This window comes from Microcebus murinus, chromosome 22 (genome assembly GCF_040939455.1).
Source record: "Microcebus murinus isolate Inina chromosome 22, M.murinus_Inina_mat1.0, whole genome shotgun sequence".
In the NCBI taxonomy this organism is placed as follows: Eukaryota; Metazoa; Chordata; class Mammalia; order Primates; family Cheirogaleidae; genus Microcebus; species Microcebus murinus.
This window is the reverse complement of record NC_134125.1, coordinates 7,115,472-7,134,100: the sequence shown is the minus strand read 5'-3', so window position 1 is coordinate 7,134,100 and position 18,629 is coordinate 7,115,472. Positions and strand designations below refer to the sequence as shown.

Genomic DNA, 18,629 nt, shown 5'->3' with positions numbered 1-18,629 from the left:
GGCTTTTCATTGGTTGTGGGTGGAGTGGGCGGGACGCCTAGGAGCCTGAGGAAGAGGGCAGCGGCGGTTGTGGTGACTGAGCTGAGCCCGGTGACAGGATGGTGAGGATGGTAGCTGCGGCGACTGAGGCCTGGCTCTCGGTCGGGGAGCTGGGTGTAGGGAGCCACGGAGAGTCTAGGGACGAGGGCGATGCCGGGGGCCTTGGCGGGCGCGGCGCAGGCGCTGGTTGGAGAAGGCCCGCGAGAGGGCTGGGAAAAGAAGGGAGCGGCCACCTCTGGGTGCGGCCGGCCCTTCCCTCTCACCGGGGCCCCAGGCGCCGGAGGACGTCCGGGGATGTGAGAGGAGGAAGGTCCTTCTCAGCTGCTCGTCCCATCACGAGATCCGCTCGCCCAAGCCAGGGAAGGCTTTGGGTCCTATGACTCAAGCGTCCCCGAGAATGGGGCACTGTCCTCCGTTTCCAGACGTTTCCCTCCTCCTTTCCGCAAAAATTATCTCCCATTGGTTGGGGTGTACTGGTTACCACCTCTATGTGGCGAAAACTGGCCTCTTGGATACAAAACGGGAAGTAGCGAGCGGAATTCCCTGCACTTTTACGTTTGCCATGCAGGGAAAGGGAATAAAAAACATCCCTTTCGCCCCCAAAATAACGTGCATGTGCCACTGGAATGTGGAAGTGTGCTCCTAGAGAGCAGGAGTTGGCTCTTAAGGTCGTTGAACTAGTTGTTTCTAGTTCTAGGAGGCTGTGACCCTTTAGAGTAGGATTCCTTAATGGTCTGTGAACTTCTTGAAATTGTTTGGAAAATGGTGTAAATATATGTACGTTTTTCTCCGGAGAGGGCCAGTATTGGCTCCAAGGGGTATTTTGGGGAGCTTTACCTCTTTCCGTCATCAGACTTCCCCAGTCTCCTCCAGCCAGCTTCAAGCCATCAGTCCCTCCTCTCCCAATAAATTGATACCCCTAAGACCTTCCTATGTAAAAACTGGGGAGCTGCTAAGGGAGAGGACTCATAGCTGCAGTCAGATTTTCAAAGGTGCCCATGACTTTGAAAAGTCAACTGTTTGGGGAGAAGCTGTGATTATCTTGATATTTGTGTTGATGGAGGTTATCTGTAAAGTGACTTCTCTCTCTCATAGGCATCAGTTGCATTTTTAAGATTATTACTGTTCCTTGACAAATAATGCCTTTTCAAGAGTGGCTTATAGATGCAGGGACCAAAGATTTATGGTGGTGGATGTTTCTTTCTTCTTTTTTTTTTTTTCCCAAGGTGTATGTTTCTTTAAAGGCTTTAATGCCACTTTGGATTTTTACTTCTAAACAGACTCCAATTTAAAGTAATCCAGTTTACAGTAATTTTAAGACACCTATGCTTAGGAGACAATGTAATCATTACTTGCCACAATTCTATCGTCATGTTTCTGAAGTTGTGAGAGATGAACACTATTTTTTAGGGTAGTTATACTGGCACATTACTTTTCATATGAAATAGAAAGTACTGGGCAAAATTTAGCTTTAGCCAATTCTTGTATGATTAAAAGCGTTTTATTTGGCAAACAAGACATTCACTGCAGTCTTCAAAGTCTATGGGCAACAAATTCAGGTCCAATTTTAACTGAATGAATGTGTTTGTTTTATTATCTTTATCACCTTTGGTTGGCATGTTTATTGCTTGACAATGTATTCAAAGTGCTCTGTTACATCCTCTATAAAAAATAATGATCTAGATGTGGCAGAATTTTCCAACTACTAGAATTTTGAATGAATTAAAATCAGTATACTTGAGAAATAATTAGACCCTAAGAATCCAGAAAATGTTAACCTAAGCTATTACTGGTGAATTTTACAAGTTGTCTTCTAAACATCTAAATTAATAATTTTTTTTTTGAGACAGGGTCTCTCTCACTCTGTCACCCTGAGTAGAGTGCATAGCTCACTCACCGCAACCTCAAACCCCTGAGCTCAAGCAATCCCCCTGCCTCAGCCTCCCAAATAGCTGGGACTATAGGCACCCATCACCCTACCTGGCTAGTTTTTCTATTTTTAGTAGAGATGGGGTCTTGTTCTTGTTCAGGCTGGTTTTGAACTCCTGAACTCAAACAGTCCTCCCGCCTTGGCCTCCCAGAGTGGTAGGATTATAGGCATGAGCCACTGTATCTGGCCTAATAATTTTATTTTATAAAACTTTATAAAAATTTAAACAGAATGGAAAACAAAAGGGATAGAAGTCAATGTGGAGAACTAGATTAGGAAAACTAGAAAAAACATTGACAGGACAAATTTATAAAAAAGAGTATATGTGTGTTTGTGTCATGTTTAAAAAAACAGTAAATGTTTCTTTTGGTATTGTTTTGAACACAGCTGATTCTTAACATATTCTTTCATAACACTCAGAAATCATTAACAATTGTTTGCATTTTCATTTGGTATGGGTTTTTTGTTGTTCTTTTTTTGGTTTGTTTCTTTTCGTTGCTTTCTTTTAACATTGGTCATGTTTCACCCTTTTTTTTCATCCCCCTGTCTGCAATCAACTTCTTCATTCCACTAAGGCTGGGCACAGAGTAAGTTCTTTCTCTTAGCTCCTACTAACAATGGTGGTTGGGTGGCAGATTACTGACTGGGTTCCTCTGCCTTTTAAGGTCTATCAGATAGGAAATAACCAAATTCCCATGCTTTGATTGGGTTGGTTCTTTATTTGAATTTAATAAGACTGCCATTTACAGGATGTTTTCCTTTCTTAAAGGACTCTATATGATCTATATCCAACCTGATTTGTCAAAGTGTGGAATTTGGGCAAGGACACTCCTCAAAGTATGTGACACTATTATGTGACACTATTTCTCCTATAACTTTGTTACCGGCTGGAAACCAGAGGATTTTGTTCTTCTAAGGATCCTTACTAATTTGAAATCATTTCTGTATGGTCATTCCTACAGTTATATCTTTAGACTGCTAATAGTCTTGAGTTCACTTTATAGAATTTGTGTCATCAATCATTATAATGCACTATGTCTTACTAATGTTCTTTCTGGTACATTCAGATTGAACAGATCGTTGATCATTAGTCCTAAACATTTCAACCTGTTATAGACATATATTCTTTTGTGAGTTTGGGGTTCTTCTTCTTTTTTTTTTTTTTAATATAGAAATCTATTTTTTACCTTTTTCTCAAATGCCAGCTTCTCACATTAACTATGTACTTCAATCCATATGTGAAGGGATCCCCCTCTAAAATGAAGATTGTTCTATATCCAGGTACTTTTACATTGGTTATCAGTGAGGGTGGAAACTTCATAGTGGTTTTTAGTTTTAGGGATGTTTTGTCCACTGAGATCTTCATTGAAACAATTAATATAGATCATTGAACAAATACCAGCTGAAACTAGTCTTTATAAAGAAGAAACTTGCTTAACAATTTATTTTAAAGTGTGCTAATTTTATAACCTTGTGTTACTTCAGTTACTCTATGTCCTGATAACAGTTCCTTTTCTTTGCAATCATTTTATTTTTGTTGCAAAATGAATCAAGCTTGTTTTAGTAATCATTTTAATTTTACACCTTTTGTTTTTGGTTAATTTTAATTTACAAAGTCTGTGGTGGCAAAACTATTTTGTTTAATCCTATTAGATATTTAATGTTTTCTTTGATAATATTAAGGAATAGTCATGCCTTTAAAAGCAGTTAAAGGGCATGTACATTTATGAATGGGATATCTGAAAATACCCTGTATGGAATGGAGCTGCTTATACTAATCAAGATGAAGAAATTGATTCTGTTGTCCTTTGAAGGACAGCTATTATTTTTAAATGATCTTTCTAACAATATTCTATTAAATTGCTAAATTTAATGTTTTTCAAATCTTGAAATTTTAAAATTAAAATCTTATAGGATTGGCGTTTTATATTCTTTTCTATTTAAGAGCAAAATTTATTTTTGTCATCTGAGACTATGTTGTAACTCTAAACCACCTCATACTAAATTCATCACTTATCTAGCTCTCTTTTTTGTCTTAATGCTATAATTAATGTACATGAAAGATTATGAAAATATTTTTTTTAATTTGGGAACTATACTGAGAGTATGTAGGCAATTTAATCCAGATAATAAAATATGACTGAGGATTTCTAATAATGAAGGGAAATGAAGATATCAAAGATTATAAATCAAAAGCACATATTTACCTATTCAAACTCTGAAACATAGGCTATTTTTATATCTCTGTAATGTATAGCTAATAGTTTGAAGTAACAAAAATGGTAAATTTTGGCTACTATACCTTTAAATAGTTGTCAGTCTAGTAAACATAAATTGTAGAGTTAACTTTTTTTCTCTATTACATTTTTAACAATTCCTTTTTTTTTTTTTTTTTGAGACAGAGTCTCGCTTTGTTGCCCAGGCTAGAGTGAGTGCCGTGGTGTCAGCCTAGCTCACAGCAACCTCAAACTCCTGGGCTCAAGCAATCCTCCTGCCTCAGCCTCCCAAGTAGCTGGGACTACAGGCATTCGCCACCATGCCCGGCTAATTTTTTGTATATATATATTAGTTGGCCAATTAATTTCTTTCTATTTATAGTAGAGACGGGGTCTCGCTCTTGCTCAGGCTGGTTTCGAACTCCTGACCTCGAGCAATCCGCCCGCCTCGGCCTCCCAGAGAGCTAGGATTACAGGCGTGAGCCACCGCGCCCGGCCAACAATTCCTTTTAATAATGTTTCTAGAATACATAGGTTTCACATTACAACTCCAGAAATATGAATTACCATATCAATCTTTTAAAATGCCAAATTCCATAGGGCTCAGTAATATGCTTTTCATTTTGCAATTTTCTTTTATTCCATGTAATTTATAGGTCTCTAAATGAACCACTTTAGAATGCTTGATTTTATTCTCAGTAAATAAATTGAATGATTTCCTATATTGTGTGTGTATAACCTTCTATGACACAAATAAAATAAGATTGATTTAGAAAAGAGTACATTATAATATGCTTGTTTAAATGGTCAGGATAGGAACTGTATGAATAATTTCTGCTATGTGGAGTTCTGGATCACTGATAAGCTTAATTTAAAAGGGGAATTGTGGGAGGAGAATATTTTGTTTTGATGTCATATTTAATATTATGCTTTATCTCACCTTGACACTTTAAAGTTGGTGTTGGTATTAGGAGATCTGCACATCCCACACCGGTGCAACAGTTTGCCAGCTAAATTCAAAAAACTTCTGGTGCCAGGAAAGATTCAGCACATTCTCTGCACAGGAAACCTTTGCACCAAAGAGAGTTATGACTATCTCAAGACTCTGGCTGGTGATGTTCATATTGTGAGAGGAGATTTTGATGAGGTGATGTATTTTCCTTTCCTTTCCCAAATATTTCCTTTTTCGATTCTTACATAAGCTTTATCCTTTAGATGAAAGTTCCTCAACTAGTAAAATCGTCTTTTTTCAAATGTAAAATTATTACATATGCTCCTCCCTCACTGTTTGAAAAATAACTGGATTTAAATTACCCAGTAAACATATTTAATACTTATTCTAACTAAATAAATTGATACTGGGTAAAAGTGGCTTTGTTATTGTTTTTTGGTAGAGCTATCATTTAGTTTATATATATAAAGTTTTTGTTATGAACTTCTCACCACCACTACCCTATTCCAAGCTACCACCTTACCTTCTTGTATTCCAACTTCCTAATCCTACCCTTCCTCCTTCCATAGTTTGTTCTCCAAGTAGCAACCAGAGTGATCCTTTTAAGTGAAGTAAGATCACATCATTGCTCTGCTGGCAACCCTCCTGTGGCTTCCTTTCTCAGGGGTTGACTTTACAGGGCATGAGGCAGTTTTGAGGGAATGAGAACTGCTCTGTTTCTTGGATGTGGTGTTCAACACTGGGTACATTTGTCAAAATCCATTGAATTGTATACTAAAAGGGTGATTATATGTGTGTAAATTATGCCTCAGTAAACTTGACTTTAAAGAAAAAAATAAGGAGTTCTGGAGTTCCACTTTTGCCCATTAATAATGAGATTTTTGGCAAATTACTTCCCTTTTTTTTTTTTTGGTAACTGGTAACTTGTAACTTAGCAAGTCCCTGTCTTAAAAATAAAAATGTTTAATATTTCCCCAAAGATGATTGGAAAAAAGAAAAAAAATGTTTGAATAAACTAGAGGTGACATGCAGGAGGGGATGAATAAGAAGGGAAGGGGCAAACTTGTTAATAATTACAACATAGGCTGGGCATGGTGGCCTGTAATCCTAGCACTCTGGGAGGCCGAGGCGGGCAGATTGCTCAAGGCCAAGAGTTGGAAACCAGCCTGAGCAAGAGTGAGACCCCGTCTGTACCATAAATCGAAATAAATTAATTGGCCAACTAATATATACAGAAAAAAAATTAGCCGGGCATGGTGGCATATGCCTGTAGTCCCAGCTACTCGGGAGGCTGAGGCAGCAGGATTGCTTGAGCCCAGGAGTTTGAGGTTGCTGTGAACTAGGCTTACGCCATGGCACTCACTGTAGCCTGGGCAACAAAGCGAGACTCTGTCTCAAAAAATAATAATAATTAGAACATAGGTCTGGTTTATTAAAAACATTTATGTGTGTATGTATATAACATTTTATATTAGAGCTTCTGTTTGTGTTATGTTAAAGACAGCTTAATTAGCAAGAGTTAAAGTTTTGTTTTTTTTTTTTTGAGACAGAGTCTCACTTTGTTTCCCAGGCTAGAGTGAGTGCCATGGCGTCAGCCTAGCTCACAGCAACCTCAAACTCCTGGGCTCAAGCAATCCTGCTGCCTCAGCCTCCTGAGTAGCTGGGACTACAGGCATGCGCCACCACGCCCGGCTAACTTTTTCTATATATATTAGTTGGCCAATTAATTTCTTTCTATTTATTTTATAGTAGAGATGGGGTCTCGCTCTTGCTCAGGCTGGTTTCGAACTCCTGACCTTGAGCAATCCGCCTGCCTCGGCCTCCCAGAGTGCTAGGATTACAGGCGTGAGCCACCGCGCCAGGCCTTAAAGTTTTTTAGTTTGCTAAATTCATAGACCCCGGAGCCATACTACCAGAGTTTGGATCTTAGCTCAGTCACTTACTAGTTGTGATCTTGGGCAAGTTATTTAACTTCTTTGTGCCTGTTTCCTCATCCATAAAATGGGGATCATAATAAAACCTACCTCTTAGGATTGTTGTGAATATTAAATAAATTGATTGATATTTGTAAAAACCTTATAATAGTGCCTGGCTTATACTAAGTGCTATATAAGTACTAGTTATTATTTTAAGCCATCTATATAATTATTAAAGCCTGGCATATAATTTGAACACACCCTAACTTACAAGTTATATGCCTTATGTAGAAGAAAATCACAGGTTAGGGGGATAATTATTCTTTACAGCATGTACAAAAGAACCTGTATTCTATAGAAATGAACACAATAAAAGGATTGCATGATAAATTCCAGTTTACATTGAGTAAGTTATATTTTAAGCATAGGTGCAGCCTTAAAGACTGAGAAGAAATTAAATATTTGTAAATGTGTTCATTATGAGGGACTGTATCAAAACTTCCATATGAGACTGAATGTGTAAGCGGATTCCTTTTTTAAACATCAGTATCTCTAAAATATATATTTTCTTATGTCCATTTCTTATATTAGAATCTGAATTATCCAGAACAGAAAGTTGTGACTGTTGGACAGTTCAAAATTGGTTTGATCCATGGACATCAAGTTATTCCATGGGGAGATATGGCCAGCTTAGCCCTGTTGCAGAGGCAGTTTGATGTGGACATTCTTATCTCAGGACACACACACAAATTTGAAGCATTTGAGCATGAAAATAAATTCTACATTAACCCAGGTTCTGCCACTGGAGCATATAATGCCTTGGAAACGTGAGTAATATACAATTTGGGGGCTTTAGTAAAATTAATAATTGCATGTGTTATATTTCATAAAAAGAGAAAGATGACTATTTAAATAATTCTAGCCTTTTGGGCAATGTTCTTTTTAACATATGATTAACAGATTTCTCCTTGAATCCAAATTGTCATCTTTAAAATTTATGGTGCTGCTGCTTTTTAGTACAAAACACTGACATTATTTATTTTTTCTTCTAGAAACATTATTCCATCATTTGTGTTAATGGATATCCAGGCTTCTACAGTGGTCACTTACGTGTATCAGCTCATTGGAGATGATGTGAAAGTAGAAAGGATCGAATACAAAAAATCTTAAAGCCAGCCCTGTCTTGATGATTTTACTGGGTGTCTTTTTTTTGGTTGTTGTTCATTCCTTTGTTCAAATCAAGTAATTAAACATTTAAGAGCCACAGAATTGTATCACTTTTATAATATTTTACAGTAAAATATACCATCTTCTTTGTTAATACATTATTGCTCTAAGCTTCTTCTAAACTATAAGAATATATTTAGTTTACAGTATATGGCTTCTATGAAAAAATGTCCACCACACAGTAAATGGTCATGTGATGAAAAAAATTTATCCTTGTAAATATCCTCATAGTTGATATTTGGAACTTTATTCTAAAAGAAGTGCATGAGGAGAAAGAATCTAGACTTTCTTGTATACATTTTTCTTTTCTCCAATAATAAACATTTACTTTACATTTATACTTTCTTGATAACCTGTGTTTAATTTTAAAAAACATAAAAGTAAAGGACCAAATGAAACTACAGATAAGGGTATTAAGTGAAGAGGTAACCTTTCAGAGCTCTCTTCTCTTACAACATTGTCAGAATGTTGTACTCAGATTTTATTTTCTAAATAATATACTAAATTGACATTAAATCAGTAGTGATTTTCCAAAAACTGTTGCTACTCCCATTTTTCAAGCTGTCACAAAAAAAATTATTTTTAAAGCTTAGCAGAGAAGCATAGTGGAGTAATATATAATGTAAAAAGTAAGCCTCAACACTTTGGGAAGCCAAGGCAGGAGGATCACTTGAGGCTAAGAGTTTGAGATCAGCCTGGGCAACATAGTGAGACTTCCATCTCTACAAAAAAAAAATTAAAAATTAGCTAGGCATGGTGGCACACACCTGTAGTCCCAGCTACTCGGGAGGCTGAGGCAGAAGGAATGCTTGAGCCCAGAGTTTGAAGCTACAGTAAGCTACCATTGTGCCACTGTACTCTAGCCCAGGCAATAGAGCGAGACTCTGTCTCAAAAAACAGTAGAGCAGCTACTTAATCTAGTTCATGAGTCCAAGCATTTGTGTGGCATAGGGCAAATCTGTATTTACATTTTTAAGTTGTATTCAAGTAGCAAATATTGAGTATCTGCTTTGCAAGTTAGAGCATCATCTCTATCAAATGCTATTCTATATCTGAATATTTAAAAGTTTTTCTTAGCCCACTCAAGAAAATACTTGTAGGATATTCTAATGTTGCTCTTTTAGGACTTACTGTAAGCACAGAAAGGAGAAATTATACAATGCATTTATCAGATTTAAAGAAAACTAATTCAATTTTAAGTGACAAGAAACACTTTAATTGTATCTAGCTAGAAATACAAGCATATACTACACATAAATTTTATTACACAAATATGGAACTATATCAGACCAATTACATTGTTGTAAAAGTTTCTGAACAAAGCAAAATTACTTAATGACTTAATCGTGAATAACAATACTATTCTAAGTATAGAGAGAGGACACAGTTCACAACTCCTTCCCCCCACCTTTGGCACAAATTAAATATATGAGACAAGACTATCAAGTTAACATCAGATGTTCTCCCTGTTCTTCGATTGACATTGACTGCATACACTTATTTAGTAAGTCTTCTTCCTTTTTTTCTTCACTCATGTATGATTCGGAACCATTTGAAGAAACTGAAGGAAAAATAAGAGTTTATAATGTCTGTTTTGGAAATAAAGTTTTAAGTACAACTTGCAAAATGACCTAGCTTATTAATAAGCCTGTAGCAAAGACAAATATTCAAGACTCTCAGTCTCCTCCACCTTCTCCCAAATATCTTACTCCTTAAAATAAGATATGCATAAGGCCAGGCATGGGGGCTCACACCTATAATCCTAGTACTTTGGGAGGCCAAGGCAGGAGGATTGCTTGAGGCCAGGCTGAGCAAGAGAAAGACCCCATCTCTACAAAAAATAGAAAACCAAGTGTGGTGACATGCACCTATAAGTCCCAGCTACAGAGGCTGAGGCAGGAGGATCACTTGAGCCCAGGAGTTTGAGGTTGCAGTGAGCTATGATGACATATGTCACTGCACTCTAGCCTGGGTGACAGAGTGAGACCCTGTCTCACAAAGAAAAAAAATAAAAAATAGATATGCAGTATTATGTGCTTAGCCAAGTTATTGTATAGCAAATTTTCTGTTACTAAGTCCTATATTCCATATTCCCATTGATTTTCAAAATCTTTTGGTTAGGGGGAAGATAAAGTGGTCAGTTATATCTTCCATGTCCTTCTATTTTCCTTTAGTTCTTTCTCATCTCTTCTTTTGGGGACCAACGAAGACTTTTCCCTTACATGGGGTTTCCTCTGACTGTTCTTTTGGGAAACAGACTTACCTTCTCTGGTGCCCTTTCCTTCACTTCTTGGACAGGCATAGTATGATATTTATAGCAGAGCTGGGTGATGCTGTCATACAGTGATGGGATATTGATTCAGAAGGCTTAACTTTCCTACTTCCTACCCACTTCCTTAACCACTGTAATAACTAAGAGATTATTTAACTTCTACTTAATCCTTTCCACTTTATCAATTCTGAGGAATTCTTCTGACCAGTTTTTCTTCTTGCTTTGACTTTTTCATTTTGCAGTATTCTGTACTTGTGGCAGAAGGATCCTTTATGCTGATCTTTCCAAAGTCTGGATTTGTTTGAGTTGTATGAGTAAAATTTTGATAACATCACCTGCATGGCTTGCCTCCACTGGTTTGTTGAATATCAAACAAAATGGTATACAGTAGTCCCTCCTTATTCATTGTTATTCTCTGTGGTTTCAGTTACCCGAGGTATAATACAATAAGATAATTTAAGAGACAGATCACATTCACTTAACTATTATTACAGTATATTGTTATAATTGTTTTATTATTTATTGTTAATCTCTTAATGTGCCTAATTTATAAATTAACCTTTATTATAGGTATGTATTTATAGGAAAAGATACAGTATAACAAGCATCCACTGGGAGTCTTGGAACACATCCCCTGTGGGAAAGGGGGACTACTGTAAGTGATACAGCCCTTTGTAGACTACTATATACTATACAAAATATGTCATTCATCCAAAAGTGGCACTATCTCATAAAAAGAAGTGCTGTGGCATGAAAAAGTCATGTTTGTGGCTCTGGGTCCTGAAAAATTCTGAACTTGATATTTTAAATATCTTTATTTAGAATTAGAAATACCTTGAATCTCACTTTCGTGAGCAGTGTAGTCTTTTAAATGAAAATATAAACAATATTTCATGTTTAATTTTGTATTTGGAGCAATAAAAAAATCACATTCTAAATTTTTTGGTTATCTTCATAATGGAAATGAAATTATATTTGGTTTAATATTTTTTAAGTATATGATCTACAAAAATGCCTATTTACCTGGTTGCATGAATAGTTTGCCAGGTCTTCTAAAAATCTTCAGTGACTTACATCTTGTTTTAGATGCATATCCAGTTTTTAGCCTGTAAGAAAGGGAAGTATCTTAATTGGAGACAGCAAAGTGAACAGCTGCCTAGTGCATGTGGAAGATCACACAAATTCTTTTTATTAGCTGCCATCATCACCAAAGAGAATTTTTCAGCCCCCAAATTCTCCTGTGATTTATTAACCGTGAGATGCAAAGCTAATTGTTATAGAGTAGTTTGAATGCTCAGGGTCCTTAATCTCTTTTTTTCCTCTCCTTTTTTGTTTTATAGTATTCACTTATGCAAAACCAATCATATATTTCTCCTTTTGGATGTATTTGCATTATTTTTAATCTGAGTGAGAATCATATTGAAAAGGGCAGTTGTCCACATCTCTAGCTAATCACGACATGTTTACAGCTTCACAAAATATATTCTAAAAAAGTGGCATATTCCAATCAGCTCGGTAAAGAGAAAGTATTATCCATTTGTGCTTTTTGTTCAGCCTATTCTGAATTTAGTAAAGTGAACATATTAAGGAGCACAAGTTGTAATATTACTTAGCCTTTCAAATAAAATGGGTACATTTTTTCTCACCCTTCCACAACATCTGCAAAAGAAAAAAAAAAAGAAAATGGGTACATTTTCCCCCTTTTACACATTAAGAAACAGACCCTTCTTTGTTTCTGACTGGTCGCCAAAGAGAATGCTGTATGATCATTTCAGGTGCAGATGCAGCTGCAAGGTCAGAAGGCCCGGAGTCCTCTCTCTCCAGCTGGTGTCGCCATGTAGTGCAGGGATAATGCTGTTTCTGTGAGTAATGAGAGCTGAGGCGGCTCCTATGATGAGTGAGGACACCTGTCATACAAATCACCTCTATTAGAAGACCCTCTCACTAATTATGAGAACGGGTGAGAAACCAACTGGAGGTGTACCTGCCTGGCTTTGGTGAGCTGCGCTGAATCACATGCATATACTGCCTCTTCACTAACGCCCTCAGATAGTTTGCATTGTACATCTTAGCAATACTGCACAGATAACGCTTCTGGATTATGGTGAGGTCTGGATGCTAAAAGATGGAATAAGAGGATTTATAGTCTGCACTGTAGAACAGAAGTTGGCAATATTCCTTATTTGAAAAGATGAATGTTCAGAAGAGTTGTACCATCTGTACATTTACTTAAGCAAATTCAACTATGTTAACTTGGCCCAAAGAGAAAGAAATGGTCATTTAAACAGTGCAAGTGGCTCTGCTTGGCATTCCACTCAAGTGATTCAGATACCCTATAAGGTTCAAGAACCCACTGCCTAGAGGAACAAGGAAGGAGTGACTCTGCAGTTCTGTCATTGAGTTTTACTTCCTGTGTGCCTCTCAGTGTGGACATCTTGCCTTCTCAATATGACTTTTTTAGATACAATAGGGTACTTAAAAGCAACCCAGTTACTCAACTTAGTCTGAACTAAAGTTAAGTCTTGGCTAGCAAGAATAACTGTGTTGGACACACTGAGGGACAGTATGCTGGTCTGTGATCTAGGTAATTTTGACTGAGATTTCCATTGTACTTGCTGATTTTAGGATGCTCACTTAAGATGCAAGACTCCATCCTATATGCATGTATACATACATGCAGGATTTACTTTACTGAATAGGCAATAAATCCAGGGAAAAGTCAAAATATTACAAAATTTTACCCTAATTCTCATATTGCCTTAGAGATGATATTTTTGGCAATTATGATCTTCAATGAGTAGTATAAGTCAACAGTTCTAAAATCCTTATTGTCATTTTCTTTACCTGCTTTCTTGTTGTTTTGTAGTCCTTGAGGGAAATCTTTATGAGGTTGGGTTTCTATTTCTAAGATGGAACTTTCCTTGAGCATCTTTGTTGTTGGGGCATTGAGCTTCCTGAGTAAAGATATATTAGATCTGCAGCATCATAAAGCCCTGAAAGAATTCTTATGACAAGGGATCTATAATCCTTGCATTCGTTCTTAAGTTTATTGACTCCTAGATAACATGCTGGACATACCTTGTCATCTGCAGTGCCTTTACCTCCAAGTAGCTTATCTTTAATAAAAAGTTCAGCTCTGAATACAAAGAGCATTGGTATTTAAATATATCTCTGTTAGCATACCTTTAGAAAGGATGCATCCATCATTGACTTAGGGATGTGAATTGTTTGAATTTGAGGATTTTTCCATACCTCTTGCAGCTTGGCTATGTGTGAGTCCACTTTGTGTCCATCTTTGATTCTATCTGTAGGCAAGGACATTATGACAGGAATTTCAGAGATGAAGATAAGTTCAAAAAATTTAGTTATTAAGATCTACATAGTTACATGTGTGCTAGAATTACTTATATCAGACTATTAAATTTGAAGAGATTGTATGATATGCCATTTAGTTTTAGAGCACACAAACATTTAAGATACTTATATATAACTATACATCATTACATATGGACTACATTATTTGGAACTCAGCTGAGATGCAAAATATTGTAAGACTTTTTCATGTCAGAAACATACTAAAGAGGAAATATAAATGCAGGATTTGTGATTTACAACATTTTTCATGACTTGAGTATATAGTTTTAAAAGTCTGTATTAGACTCAAGATAGAATAACACAAATCTTATCCCTTTAATCATGTAGTGTTAAAAAAGGCTTTGTAGAAACGTATCAAAATTTATTTTTACATAGCTTCAGTTATTTCAGTTTTAGTATGGATTTAGGAAGAACAAAAGAATACCCTTGCAGTAAAAGTAAAAGTTATGCTGGGCATGGTGGCTTATGCCTGCAATCCAAGCACTTCTGGAGATCAAGGTGGAGGATCACTAGAGGCCAGGAGTTCAAGACCAGCCTGAGCAATATAGCAAGATCTGATCTCTACAAAATTTTTTTAAAACATTAGCTGGGCGTGGTGGTGCGCTCCCATAGTCCTAGCTACTCTGGAGGCTGAGGCAGGAGGATTGTTTGAGCCTAGGAGTTGGAGGCTTCAGTGAACTATGATATGCCACTGCCTTCCAGCCTGGATGACCGAGTGAGACCCTGTGTCTTAAAAAAAAAAAATCTAGACTCAGTGCCAGGAGTTGGCTGTTATGTTTATATTAAATAATAGAATAAGACCCTAAGTTCAAATACAGAGGGAAACAATAAAACACTTGTTGAATACTAGCCCTGTTTTCCTCCAATCATAAACAGTAATACACATTGTTCATTACAGATTTATAAAGTATATTAAGTGTAAAAATAGGGGAAAAAACCTTTATTCCACCATCTACTAGTAATTATTTTTAAACGTTCTGATATATTGTCTTTCATAGCTTTTACTAGGCATATCTGTATTGTCTTTATTTCATTTTTTTAGAAACAAGGTCTCACTCTGTTGCCCAGGCTGGTGCAGTAGCACGACCATAGCTCACTGTAACCTCAAATTCCCGGACTCAAGCAATCCTGCCTTGGCTTCCCTGAGAAGCTGGCATTACAGACACACATTACTGAGCCCAGCTAATTTGTTAAAAATTTTTGTAGAGACGTGGTCTTGCTATGTTGCCCAAGCTGGTCTCAATTGCCTGGGCTTAAGCGATCCTCCCACCATGGCCTCCCAAAGCACTGGAATTATAGAGATAAGCCATCTCTGTGTTTGTTTGAGTAGGGTCCTATGGTATAGAACCCTTTCATTTTTACTTTTTAATTTAATTTTTTTTTGAGACAGAGTCTCGGTTTGTTGCCCAGGCTAGAGTGAGTGCTGTGGCATCAGCCTAGCTCACAGCAACCTCAATCTCCTGGGCTCAAGCAATCCTACTGCCTCAGCCTCCCGAGTAGCTGGGACTACAGGCATGCACCACCTTGCCCAGCTAATTTTTTGTATATATATTTTTAGTTGGTCAATTAATTTCTTTCTATTTTTAGTAGAAATGGGGTCTTGCTCAGGCTGGTTCCGCCTCGGCCTCCCAGAGTGCTAGGATTACAGGCGTGAGCCACCATACCTGGCCTCATTTTTATTTTGATATTTGTTTAAACATTTTGCTTTCATATAACTGAACCAATCTACCTCATATACTGATCATTGTTAACATTTCTTCTTTTATTATTTCACTCCACATCTGGGATGGAATATGTTGTATTAATTCTGTTTTCTGTTTGTGCTTTGTTGATTTTTAAATTTAACTGTAGTTGGTAAGAATTTTGATGAGAAATCTAAATTAAAGAACCTACAGTGTAACACATATTAAAAATGGCCATATTATTTATTTACATATATTTATATATATGCCCATATATATATATATATATATATATATGTATTTTTTTCCTAGGTAACTATAAGGAGTATACATTTTACAGAAAAAACAAAATGAACCCAGCTTTATATATCACTGTATTTAAATTAAACATTTAAAAGCTACTATAACTACTATACTTTAAAGATACACACGCAGCCCTAAGGTCAGTTAACTCCGCCTCCTCTCCCAAGGGATAATTAATTAAAAGCAAGTAATGAGAGGCCTCTGGGGACTTGTCTTACTCTCTTAACTTCAGCAAAGAGGTATTTGAAAGCTCTTTTATTTCAAATGAGAGAAAAATATCAGCATGAGAAAAATTCTGTGTTCTTTGAAGCTGTTCAATTTAGAATTTTTCCTTTAATTATATATAAACCCCAGGCTGTGCTTGGTGCTTTTCAAACAACATCAGTTATAAACACAGTTCTTTTAGGATTCATTGTTAATTTAAAAAATGTTTGATGTGAGATAGACTGTATTAACAGAAGAGAAAGAACCTGCCAGATTGGTCCTTGAAATCTTAAAGACTAAGTTCACCAGGGATGCTAACAAAGTCTATTTTTAAAACTATTGTGTAAGTAGTTACAGGCAAATTAGATTCTCTAAGCCATTTATTTGTAGGTATTACCTGCTTTATATGCAATACTCACCAGTACCTTTAGAATTCTGGTAATAAGAATGTCCAGCTGATCTGTTGAAAAATTATATAAATAATACGTAATAACTGTCAACTTTATAAGCACTAAAGAATGTATTTCAAATGAAAAAAGTATTACATATGCTTTTTACTTTTCATGTTTCTATCAGACATAATGCCTTGCAAATTTTCTCCTGTAATTCTGGTTAAATCCTAAAGATTCCAAGATTTTTCAACACGAGTTATCTGAGATTTTCCCATGATAGAAAGGATATATTTTAGGCCAGATTTGCTCTTAATTTTATGGCTTGCTAATCTAATTCCAACAGCAAGCTCAATAAAATAGTTTGGGCTCCTGTGCTTTCCATGATATTTTCTTGCTGTCTTTATCTTTAGTAAAGCAACTTGGGTATTGAAAAGACTATTCTATGAGAAGTACTTAAGGTGTGTTGGAACTGATAAGTTAGTCTGTAATGTTTCTAATTTTGTACAAGTTCTTTTTTTCTTTTCTCAAAACAAAACACACTTCCTTCCCTCTTCCTGCAATTTATTCAATAATCAAGAGTTCACTGATCTCATAATAAACTAGGATCCAGCAGTCTGCCAAGGACTGTGAAGAACAGAACAGAAGACCCCATCCCATCTTTAAGAAGTCTTCAGTAGCACCAGATATAAAAAAGAAGGCCCTCGGTGCAGCAGGGCCGGCTGAATTGGACAGCAAACGTCCTGCAGCTCATGCTTTTAGGGAATAAAGGAAGGAGGCGATGAGTGGGTATCGCCTGCAGCAGTGATTTCAGCAGCTAACTAACTTCATCTAGGAACAGTAGTAAAAACCTGCTCAAAATGAAATGAATTTATGAAGACAGGAACTTCAGTGAGAGGAAAATGTCAAGATCAAGGTGTCTTTTAACTACCAGTTAACAGTTGCAGTATTTGCCAGAGCATTATCTAGTGGGCCCAATGCGTACCTCAAGATAAACAGGGTTTGTTATGCCTTAAGAAATTCACTGGTAATTTAAATGGTCCTGAAATGTCTATAAAATAAATTTTCAAAGTTGAAAAAAAAAACCCCACAAAGTCATCTGTCAAATTGGCTAATAGAAACCCTCATTTGACAGAAAGGCGGCTACTGTCTCGCCCAAGGAACTGGTTGATAGACTTGGAAGCCCTCCATTAAGCTGAGGGACGTTTTCTCCCTCCTCTGTCCCCCGCCGTCCTAGCCTTTGTAGATTCAGTACCGAGGCCAGACGGCAATTTGCCCGGCAGGTTTTGCAGCGCCTCCTCGGGGCAGAAGGAAGCTCGCAGGCGACTGTCGCAGTCACCGCGTCTCGTCATTGCACCAAACGCTCCTCTCCGCTCAGAAGCCCTTCCCCTCAGCAGCCAGTCGGCCTCCATATTTCCCACCCTGTCCACAACAAACGTTCTCCCCGCCTCTCCCGTGAGTGCGCCGGGGACCAGATCGTGAGAGGAGCAGCCGCCCCTCTGGGGGGGGGGGGGGTGCGACCCCGGGCGGGCGCCATTCTTCCGACCCCCCAGGACCCCAGCCTCACCCGCCGCCGCCGCCCTCGGTCCCGGCCGCTGTGGGCGGCCCTGCGGAAGAGCTGCTCTCCGTCCAGTCGGACCCTGGGCCCCGGCCCGGCATCTCCGCAGTGCCCGGCCGCGAGCTGTGTGCGGGAGAAGCTGTCCCCGCTCCCCGGCGCCGTCAGCACGCGTGCGTCAGGCGGCGAAGTGCTGGGGCGAAGAGGCGAATGGCGCCGGATTCCAGCCCCCTCCGAAGCCGTCCGGACCCTGCCCGAATAGCTTCGGGAGAGCGAGGGCAGCCTCGCGACCCTGAGTTAACTTCGGGGAGGGGTGGGGGGAGGGGTCTGTGGAAGACTGTGCGTCTGCACCTCTGCATCTCTCTGCGGGAGCGATGCGTCACGGCGGGGAGATATACATGTCCCTAAAACAAGAGGTGCCTTCCACCTCAGTATTCCAGACTCGCAGCACATTTGCAAATCTTGAGTGTCACCATACAGGTCAAACGCCAGTATGCAAACAACGGACCAAAGCACCCGCCGCGGGGATGCTGAGCAGCTGAGCGTGGTCCGTTGACCGTTATTACCTA

General features: G+C 38.0%; 2 protein-coding genes across 8 annotated transcripts; one reads left to right on the top strand and one right to left on the bottom strand.

Moving 5' to 3' along the window:
* The first annotated feature begins 15 nt into the window (after nt 1-15).
* Nucleotides 16-8,322, top strand: VPS29 (VPS29 retromer complex component). Of its 4 annotated transcripts, XM_075996551.1 has the most exons (6): nt 24-101; nt 2,739-2,806; nt 3,175-3,250; nt 5,157-5,332; nt 7,645-7,880; nt 8,106-8,322. In XM_075996551.1, exons 2-6 carry the CDS (start codon nt 2,747-2,749, stop codon nt 8,221-8,223), a joined length of 666 nt encoding a protein of 221 aa, XP_075852666.1. In that variant the 5' UTR covers nt 24-101; nt 2,739-2,746; the 3' UTR covers nt 8,224-8,322. The 4 variants fall into 4 exon arrangements, with proteins under 4 accessions (XP_012637780.2, XP_075852666.1, XP_012637778.2 ...); XM_012782324.3 differs by lacking the exon at nt 3,175-3,250 and having other exon boundaries at nt 5,141-5,332; XM_012782325.3 differs by lacking the exons at nt 2,739-2,806; nt 3,175-3,250 and adding an exon at nt 2,545-2,556 and having other exon boundaries at nt 5,141-5,332.
* Nucleotides 8,323-9,473: 1,151 nt separating this feature from the next.
* Nucleotides 9,474-18,409, bottom strand: FAM216A (family with sequence similarity 216 member A). Of its 4 annotated transcripts, none has more exons than XM_012782319.3 (7): nt 18,073-18,409; nt 16,542-16,576; nt 13,736-13,857; nt 12,541-12,670; nt 12,276-12,459; nt 11,576-11,658; nt 9,474-9,841 (listed from the first exon to the last, which is right to left on the bottom strand). In XM_012782319.3, exons 1-7 carry the CDS (start codon nt 18,162-18,164, stop codon nt 9,723-9,725), a joined length of 765 nt encoding a protein of 254 aa, XP_012637773.1. In that variant the 5' UTR covers nt 18,165-18,409; the 3' UTR covers nt 9,474-9,722. The 4 variants fall into 4 exon arrangements, with proteins under 4 accessions (XP_012637773.1, XP_012637776.1, XP_012637772.1 ...); XM_012782322.3 differs by having other exon boundaries at nt 13,805-13,857; nt 18,073-18,407; XM_012782318.3 differs by having other exon boundaries at nt 16,536-16,576; nt 18,073-18,406.
* Between the last annotated feature and the right edge of the window lie 220 nt (nt 18,410-18,629).